Source organism: Dromaius novaehollandiae, chromosome 14, assembly GCF_036370855.1.
Source record: "Dromaius novaehollandiae isolate bDroNov1 chromosome 14, bDroNov1.hap1, whole genome shotgun sequence".
Lineage (NCBI taxonomy): Eukaryota > Metazoa > Chordata > Aves > Casuariiformes > Dromaiidae > Dromaius > Dromaius novaehollandiae.
Genome location: NC_088111.1, coordinates 18,941,986 through 18,950,413, shown reverse-complemented (window position 1 = coordinate 18,950,413; position 8,428 = coordinate 18,941,986). Strand labels below are relative to the sequence as shown.

General features: G+C 68.8%; 2 protein-coding genes across 3 annotated transcripts in view; one reads left to right on the top strand and one right to left on the bottom strand.

Annotated features, from left to right (window-relative positions):
* The first annotated feature begins 1,188 nt into the window (after positions 1–1,188).
* On the top strand, positions 1,189–3,781 carry PERCC1 (proline and glutamate rich with coiled coil 1). Its single transcript, XM_026107769.2, has 2 exons — positions 1,189–1,567; positions 2,343–3,781. The coding sequence occupies exons 1-2, from the start codon at positions 1,542–1,544 to the stop codon at positions 3,178–3,180; spliced, it is 864 nt and encodes a 287-aa protein (XP_025963554.2). The 5' UTR covers positions 1,189–1,541; the 3' UTR covers positions 3,181–3,781.
* Positions 3,782–4,436: 655 nt separating this feature from the next.
* The window catches only part of CLCN7 (chloride voltage-gated channel 7), a 28,615-nt gene continuing 24,623 nt past the window's right edge, over positions 4,437–8,428 (bottom strand). For both annotated transcript variants that reach the window (XM_064520562.1, XM_064520563.1), the window contains 7 exons: positions 7,942–8,069; positions 7,580–7,665; positions 7,125–7,257; positions 6,689–6,748; positions 6,151–6,327; positions 5,925–6,005; positions 4,437–5,781 (listed from right to left, as the gene is read on the bottom strand). In XM_064520562.1, the coding sequence (XP_064376632.1) occupies positions 5,695–5,781; positions 5,925–6,005; positions 6,151–6,327; positions 6,689–6,748; positions 7,125–7,257; positions 7,580–7,665; positions 7,942–8,069 (752 nt within the window). In that variant the 3' untranslated portion in view covers positions 4,437–5,694. The remainder of the gene's footprint in view (positions 5,782–5,924; positions 6,006–6,150; positions 6,328–6,688; positions 6,749–7,124; positions 7,258–7,579; positions 7,666–7,941; positions 8,070–8,428) is intronic.

Below are 8,428 nucleotides of genomic sequence, written 5' to 3'. Positions count from 1 at the left end.
CACGAGTGGGACGCCGCCGGCGGCAGCTGCTGAGGCCTGGAGAGGCACCGGCCATGGGGCTGCCCCATGGCCGCTGCACCGGGCACAGCAGGGCCAGCCCGGCAGCCCATCCCGGTGCTGCGGTGCCCCTCCCGGGCAGTGGCAGGCTGTGTCCCCCCGGCGCGGGGCGAGGGGCCGGTGGCACCGGGGTGCCGGCTGCGACAGCTGCCGCGGCGCACAGGGCGGGCGCCGGGCGGGTGACGTCAGGGCAGCAGATCGCAGGGTGCCCCGCTGCTTATCAGCTCCCGCTCGCCGTGTTTGCCCAGCGGGTGCCCGGGCGGGATGGCTGCTGTTGCCGCCCCAGGGTTGCCAATGTGAATGTTTGGAGAAGGGACGAGGCAGCACCGCGGGGGCACACGGCCACGGCCGCACCACCGCCACCACCACTGTCCGGGCCTGCCGGCTGCGGGGCTGCGCCACACCAGCCCGCGGTGGCTGGGACGGTTCGGCCCCGGTCATTGGGGAGGCTCAGCCCAGAGGGGCCGGGGAGGCTCGGCCCGCGGTGGCAGCAACCGCATGGCCTGCGGTGGCCAGGATGGCTTGGTGGGGCCGCAGCAGGAGCTGCAGTCAGCCCCGAGAGCAAGGCAGGATGCTGCGGAGCAGGGCTGGGTTGTCCCCAAACCCGCTCTGAGTTTCCACCCTCCTGAGATCCCCCAGCAAGGGCCGGGACAGGGCGACAGGGGATGAGCATGCAGCCCAGGTCATCCCGTGCCCCGCTGGCCGTCCTGTGTCCCCCCGCTGTCCCACGGGTGCTCTGCTCTCCTGCTGCCGTGTCTGGCACAAGCACAGAAACGGGGTGCAGCCATCGCTTTGGGGCCCAAGCAATCCTCGTTGCTGATACTGGACCCGGCTGGTTCCTCGCTGCCCTCGTGTGCTGCCCCCGTGACGCAGCCACGGGCCACGCAGGGCAGCCCAGCGCCCCGTCCGTGGTGACGACGCTGCCGTCTCTGGCCCGCGGGGCGGCCGGGGGGCCAGGCTGCGGGGCCGCGGGACCCCCGGGAGGGTTTCAGCCTGGGGAGCGGGCGTGCAGCCGGCCCTGCTGCCGCCGCGGCGGCGCCTGTTTGCACAGGCATAGCTCGATAAGCAGTATGTTCTTCAGAAGATCCTACTCCAGGAGTCAAAATAGCATGAAATTTAATTTTACGCCTATTTGACAAAGCTTGATTTCGCCTCCAATCAGCAGGGAGATAAGAGCCCTCGGTACAAGTGTGCAGGCAGTTTGGCAGCTGGGGCTGCCGATTTAATAGGTGAATCTACAGGAACAACACTTGAAAATCCCCTGGCTAGTGAACCATTAAGGTGAGCCCTGCCTTCCGTCCCCGCGCTCCCTCTCTGCGCCGCTCTCCCGTTGCTGGGTGCTAAAGCAAACCCCAGCTCTGTTTACCGAGTCTACTATTACAATACAGCTACCAAATATTTGCCAGCCGTCAGCTCGCCGCTCCGCTATAAATACTTCAGGCCCAGGTGGAGGGACAGCGAGGGGAAGAGAGGCGCGGGAGCCTATGCATGGCCTGTCGGCAGCGCTGAGGTGAGTGCCGAGCCCCGGAGGAGCCGGGGGCGATGCCCGGTGAGGCCGGCGGGCTCAGCTGGGGCGTTTCTGCTTCGCCGCGCCGGCCCCGGTCCCCCCGCTGCAGCCCGAGGCGAGCGTCCCTGCCGGCGTCCCGCAGCACAGCCCAGCGCAGGGAGGTCGGCACCCAGACCCCCGCCCTGCCGTCCCCCCCGGGGCAACCCCCACCACCTCGCATGTGGGGGTGCATGGGGGGCCCAGGGACAGCAGCCATGCCGGGCATCACGCTCAGCCAGGCAGGAGCAGGAGCAGTCCCCAGAGCCGTTGCTGCCCCAAGGGCCTCTCAAAGCTGGGACCTTTGCCGGGGTGCTGGTGGTCCTGGGCTGCCCTGCAGCGTGCGCAGGGTGGGGGCATCTGTGCGCAGATCATCCGTCCCTTAGTACGGAGGGACCTCATCCAGCTTGGCAAGACCCAGCCATGGCTGGAGCCCGCGAGAGTGGTGCAGGGAGGTGGCAGGATTCGCCCCGCTGCAGGGAAACCCTCGGGGCCGTTGCATGGGCAGGGTGTGGGGCTCAGCGCGCTGGGCTAGCACGGCTGCTCGACCCAGTCACCTCCACGCAGCGCCCCGGAGTGAAGGGGAACATCCTCCCGCCCCGTGGCTCCTGCTGCTCGCCCAGCCCCATCCCAGCCCCATCCCAGCCCCACAGCCGGCACCGCGCGGCCCGGGAGGCAAGCAGCGCCGCGCGGGGCCCCTGCCGGTGCTGGCAGCCCTCAGCCCGCCGTCCCTCGCCCACAGGGTGAGTCGGGGCCCCACGTGCACCGCCATGGCTGCGGGCGTCATCCGGCACCTGGCCGAGCTGCGGCTGCCCTCGCCGTTCCCGCATGCCCTGCTGCTGCCCACGCGCCCCGAGCCCGACTTCCCCGACCTCTCTGAGGAGGAGGAGGAGGAGGAGGAGGACGAGGACGAGGAGGAGGAGGAGGAGGAGGAGGAAGAAGAGGAGGAGGCAGCAGAGGGCACCAGCCGCAGCGGGCAGGAGCTCGCCGGCCCCAGCGACGCGGAGACCACGCTGCGGCTCCTCAAGTTTTCGGAGCTCATCAGCTGCGACATCCAGCGGTATTTCGGGCGGAGGGGCCGGGACGAGGACGCCGAAGGCTGGGGCACCGCTGAGGACTGCCGCTCACCCCGCCGCTCCGGCCGGGAGCTGTACTACGCCGAGCTGCTGCGCGCGGCGCAGAGCGGTGAGCCCCAGGAGGAGGTGGCGCGGGCGCCCGGGGGGCCGCGGGGCTGGCAGCCGGCGGGCGGCCCCGGTGGTGCCCCGCCGCTGGGGCCGCTGGCCGAGCTCTTCGAGTACGGCCTGCACCGGTGCCTCCAGCCCCCGGCGGCGGACGGCAAGACGCAGCGGCTGGAGAGGAAGTACGCCCACATCACCCCCATGCACAAGAGGAAGCTGCCACAATCCTTCTGGAGGGAGCCAGGCCCCGGCCCCGCGCTGCACCCCAGCACCCCCGACTTCAGCGACCTCCTGGCCAACTGGACGGCGGAGCCGGCGCCAGAGCTGCCGGGCGCCGGGCGGGAGCTGCCGCCGGAGCCGGGCCGCCCGGGGCTGGAGGCCGAGCACCTGGGCCTGCTGTGACAGCAGCCAGCCCCAGCCTTTGTGCTCGGCCCACGAGAGCTGGCGTCCCGCAGCGCCCCGGCCCTGCCACGCACCGCCCGGTTAATGATAAACCCTGCCCTTTCCGCGTGGGTCCCGGCGCCAGCTGCGAGGGCACCCGCAGCCCCAGAGCTGGCGGGTCGGAGCCGGCGCTGGGACGAGTGAATAAACGGCTCCTCGCAAGGCGCGAGTGCGTGCGGTGTCCTTCGCCGCCCAGACGGCGCCCGGGACAGCGACGGGGCGCTGGGACCCACGGTGCCGGGCGGGTGCCATGGGATGCCCACCACAGTGGACCCAGGGGGCCTGGGGAGCCCCCCGTGCCCCGCGCGCCCTGCAGAGGGGCCGCCAGCTTTATCTGGCAGCAGGAAGCGGAGGGTAGCGAGGCGACCGGCGGAGCCAACAGCCCGTGTTTACTCTGCAGGCCGGAGCCGGTGAATCCCATTGCCTTATCGCAGCAGCGCGAGGGCAAAGGGTAACGCGGGGCCTCATAAACCGTGCGGCTGCCGGCCCTGGAGACGTGCTGCCCGCCCCGGCGAGCTGGGCTGCACAAGGTGGGCACCCACCGCCACCGCCAACCAGGCCGGCTCGCCCCGCTCCCGGGCACAGCACGGAGGCGGCCGCCTCAGCACACCCTCCGTGCGTTACCAGGGCCCGCCTGAGGCATTTCTCCCCTTGGCGGCTTTGCTCTTTGTCAGCCTCGAAAGGGAAAAGCGCTGGGGAGCAGGCAGTGACCCCAGGCCGGGGCACCCCAGCCCCGCAAAGGGGCCGACAGAGGGAGGGGGGCTCCGGCCACGCAGCCCTCCCACCCAGCACAGGACTCATCCGCCCCAGGGGACGCTGGGCCCCAGCGCTGCCCCTGCCCCAGCACTGGGGGCTGCAGCCAGGCCTTCGGGGCGCACGAGGGAGCAGCCCAGGCGGGTCCCCACGAGGCAGGCGGCAGGAGGGGGGCCGGGACCAGCCCTGGCTGGGGGTGATGGATTGAGGGCCCGACAGGCGCAAACACTGGGGAACAATAAAAGCCGTTGTCTGTCTTCTCCCAGGCAAACACAGCCACCCTTATCTGCAGAAACCCCCTCTCGGGGCTGGCTGGGCCCCGGCCCCGCGCGGCCAGGGCAGGCACAGGGACTGGGAACCAGCCCTGCCCGTGTCCGCGGTGCCCGAGTGGGGGGCCTAGAGGGGCAGCCCTGCTTCTTCAGGGCGGCAACGGTGCCAAGCGCAAGAGACGGGCGACAGGGCAGTAAAAGTACAAACAGGCTTTATTTCAGCACGGAAGTAGGAGACCTCGGCGGAGCCCCCCCAGGCTGCAGCTGACGCCGGGCAGCCCCCCGAGCAGGGAGCAGGCTTGCGCCCGGCCCACGGCACAGCGCTTGGGTGCCCACGCTGCCTCCCCAGGATGCCCAGCAGGTGCCATGGCCAGTGCAGGGGGCAGAGGCCCGGGGGCTGCAGGGACATGCTGGGGGTGGGGGTGGGGGGTCAGGTCCAGGCCCCTGTGGCCCTGGCTGCTCTGCCCTGCACTCTCCCCCCAACCCCAGCTCTAGCCCCGCAGCCTGGGGCAAGGGGGAGGGCATGAGGGCTACGGGCCCCGTCCCCCACCAGGGCCCACGGCCCCACGGCAAGGGGGCAGGGCCTGGGCTACAGCAGACAGACTGGAGCAGAGTTCACTCTTGACCCAAACATGGTGGGAGGGGAGACGCAGCAGGAGAGCTGGGCCTCCTCGAGCAGCAGGCAGGGAGGCACAGGCTCCGGGACTGCCACTGCCACGCGGGCGGGAGGCAGCTCTCCCCTCCCTGCCCCACAGGGCGGCCAAGGGGACCAAGAAAGAGCAGAGGCGGCAGCTGCTGTACCACGGGAGCCCTTTTATTGCACAGCAGAGCAGGGCACGGCCCCCGCCTCCCCCCAGAGGGGCAGAGCGCTCTGCCTGGCCCAGCCAGCGGCAGAAGGGGGAGAGGGGGGACAGGACTCTGCTTCGGCCCCAGCGCAGGCAGGGAGCCTGAGCACATCTCCATCTCTCCCCCTTCCAAGCAGCTGCCTGGTGCCACCTCCAGGGAAGCGCCCAGGGAGGGCTGCGATCCCAGACAGCTCAGGCTGGCAGCGGGTGGGTGGAGGGAAGAGCCGATGCTGGAGGAAAGGTGCCCATGGCAGAGAGAGATGGTGTCCAGCTCAGCAGGGCTCTTCAGCTCCCCCAGGGCACGCTCCAGCCTTGACCCAACTTTTGGCATAGCCTGCATCAGGAGCTAACGGAGCCAACAGTGTATTCAGATCCCTCCGGAAGTACAGGAAGGGGAAAGGAGAAGGCCCGGAGAAGAGAAGCCATTAGAAACAGGAAAAGGGCAACACGCAGGAGAGCCAGGGCAGCACGGCCATGCCGGTGCTCCAGGCACCCCGATGCCCATACTGGCCAGCCCAGCCCTATCCTCGCCTCCAGCAAACTAAGGGTCCTGGTCTCAGAGCGGCCGGGGACCAGCACACAGCTCTGCTGGGCAACAGCGCCCCACGTCACGTCTGTGCCAGCGAGAGCTCCTCCAGTCCTTCCTTCCCCAGCCTGTACCTGGCGAGATCCTTGCGGGTGACCATGCCCACCACCTGCGGGGAGAGGGGACAACATAAGGCCCTGCCACAGCAAGCAGGGAGAGCGTGGGGATGACGCTGGTGTCCCCAGCAGGAGCCCAGGCTGCAGAGGGAGAGAAGGTACCTGCACGTGGTGCCCAGCGGCCCCAGGGACTCACCTCGTTGCGATTGTCCACGACCACCAAGTGCCGCAGGCCCAGGGCCCGGAACAGCTTGAACACCCTCGGCAGCGAGGCCTCCTGCAAGGCAGAGCGGGGCCGCGTGGGCTGCGACATCCCCGACTGGCGCGGGCCGGCCTCCGCGGCCCACCCCCAGCCCCAGGGGAGGCCAGATCCCAGCTGGAGCTCGCTGGGAGCCAGCCCAGGCTGGGCCCCTGAGCGTTACCTGGGGCACCGTGTAGGGCGAGGGGTTCATGAACTCGCTCAGATCAATCATGCACTCGCGCTCATCCTGGGAGACGTGGATCGACTGGATAGGGGGGAACCGTGGGTAGGCGTCCCGGAAATCCTTCAGCTTCAGCCGCCGCTGCACCAGGTTCAGGTTGGCCCTTTCCACAAAAACCTGGGGAAGAGAGAGACCATCAGGGAGCTGGCACTGCCAAGCACCTGCGGCGGCCCCAGCCCCGCCGAGCCAAAGGTGCCGCGAGCCTTGTGGCACGTGACAGCTCGCACCAGGGCAATGCCCCGGAGGGCAGGGGCAGAGAGGGAAGGGGACAGGGACACAGGGCAGACCGAGCATCCAAAGAGGAACAGCCCATTTCCTGTTAACTTGGGGCCTTGAGCCCAGCTTGGCCACAGATATCAGAGGGACACAACCGGGACCCTCTGCCAGCTCCTCCTAACCAAGCCAGGCACCAAAGGGCCTGGGAGAGCAGTGGGGCAGGCACACAGCCCAGCAGCTCCCTCCACAGGGCATCACCCACCTTGTGCTTCAGCAGAACGATGAGCTGGGAGCGCAGGATCAAGCCCCGCAGTCCTGCCACCTGTGACAGAGCACCATGCGTGAAACGGGGCTGCAGAGGGGAGGCAAGCCCTGACCAAACACCCCACAGAGCAGCTGCCTGGGTAGTCTCCAGGCTTTGGCTAGCACTGAAGAGCATAGAGGCCTAGCATCTTCATTGCATGGCCTTCACCCAGGAGATCAAGCCACATCTCCTTGGCTATCTATCGGGGCTCCACTGTCATGAGAGGAGATGCAGCAGGTCACCCGCTGCTCACACCCAACCAGCCCCATCACACCCACTCCCTGGTGCCCAGGCAGTTTGGCAGCACACCACACGCGACACCCGTGGGGTGCCACACCAAGGTCAGCCCTGGCATAGCCAACGCCCAGCTGCATCCCCCCAGCGCCTGGCCCACCTGCGTGGCGTCCGGGTTGCTCTCCACCACGGGGAAACCGTTGTGGTTGGAGGAGGTGTCGCTGAGGATGTCCACGACCGTGCCCACCCGTTCAATCCTCCGCAGGCAGGTGACGGGCGTGCTCATGACCTCCCTGGGGGGAAGGGGTGGCGTTAAACACAGCTCCACAATGCCCCCAAACTCACCCTCCCACACGCAGGCCAGAGCTTGGCTGCCGCAGCCCCGACACCTCCTCACCCTGCACAACCCACCAGGGACCCGGGGAGGGAATTCCTGGTGGGCCGCACTCCTGGCTGGGGAAGGGGCTGGCCTGGTGGCACTGTGGGTCAGCGGGCATCCCACTCTCCGCACGTCACCACCTCCGTTTCCAGCTCACGTCCCTGGCGTGGTCAGAGGTGCCCGGTGCCCAGCAAGGGCAGAAGGACACAACCCCCGAAGTCCCCCAGGCCACCTACCTGGCTGTGAGGGAGTGAGACGTCACCGGGGCCTCCCAGTGCAGGAAGGGCACGCTCTGCAGCTGGATGTGCATGTCGTAGAGGCCCTGCAACGCGAGGCCAGGCTGTCAGGAGGCCTGGAGACGCGCCAAGGGGGGACAGCCAGACAGCAGCCCCCCATCGAGAGGGAGCACACTTGTCCTGGCCCCGGGGTGCCAGGTTCTGCACCCACAGCCTCTCCCTCCCTGCCCTGGGCCTCCCAGGCCTCTGCCAACATCCCCAGTCCTGACCCACAGCCTCCTCATGGTCCTGCCATGCCCCAAATCCCCAACCACAGCCTTTCACCCAGCCCCAGGCTCCTGGTGAGCGCAGCCAGCCCTCACCTCCACAAAGTAGTCTCCCACGATCTTTGCTGTCATCAGCACCAGCATGATGGGGAAGCCGTAGGTGACGTTGCCCGTCGCCTCCATCATGATGACCGTGAGACTCAGCGTCATCCGCACTATCCCACCTGGGAGAGGCGCCCGAGGGGTTGGGGGTTGGGGGGGGCAGAGGGACACGGGGCGAGAGGATAGGGGAGTGCCCAAGGCCCCTCCGTCCCGGCGCAGGGATTTGGGATGGCCCGCACTGAGTGGGCAGCAGGTCTGGCTGCTCCGCGGATGCAGCTCACTGCTCTTGGCTTTGCAGGCAGGAACCAGGGCGCTGAGCACCAGCGACCCACACAGCCCCAGGGAAACGGGGCAGACAGGGGACACCCCAGCCCAAACTGGACCTCAGCCCTGCAGCATCTCCAGCTCTGGGAGCCCTGTGCTGGGCCAGGCACCGCTGCGGGCAAGGACTGGCCCTGACGCCTGGCAGCCTCATTAGGAA

Coding starts and splice junctions, on each gene's coding strand:
- PERCC1 (XM_026107769.2), top strand. CDS start 1,542: ATGCATGGCCTGTCGGCAGCGCTGAG. Junction 1,568..2,342: donor GGCCTGTCGGCAGCGCTGAG/GTGAGTGCCGAG, acceptor CCTCGCCCACAG/GGTGAGTCGGGGCCCCACGT.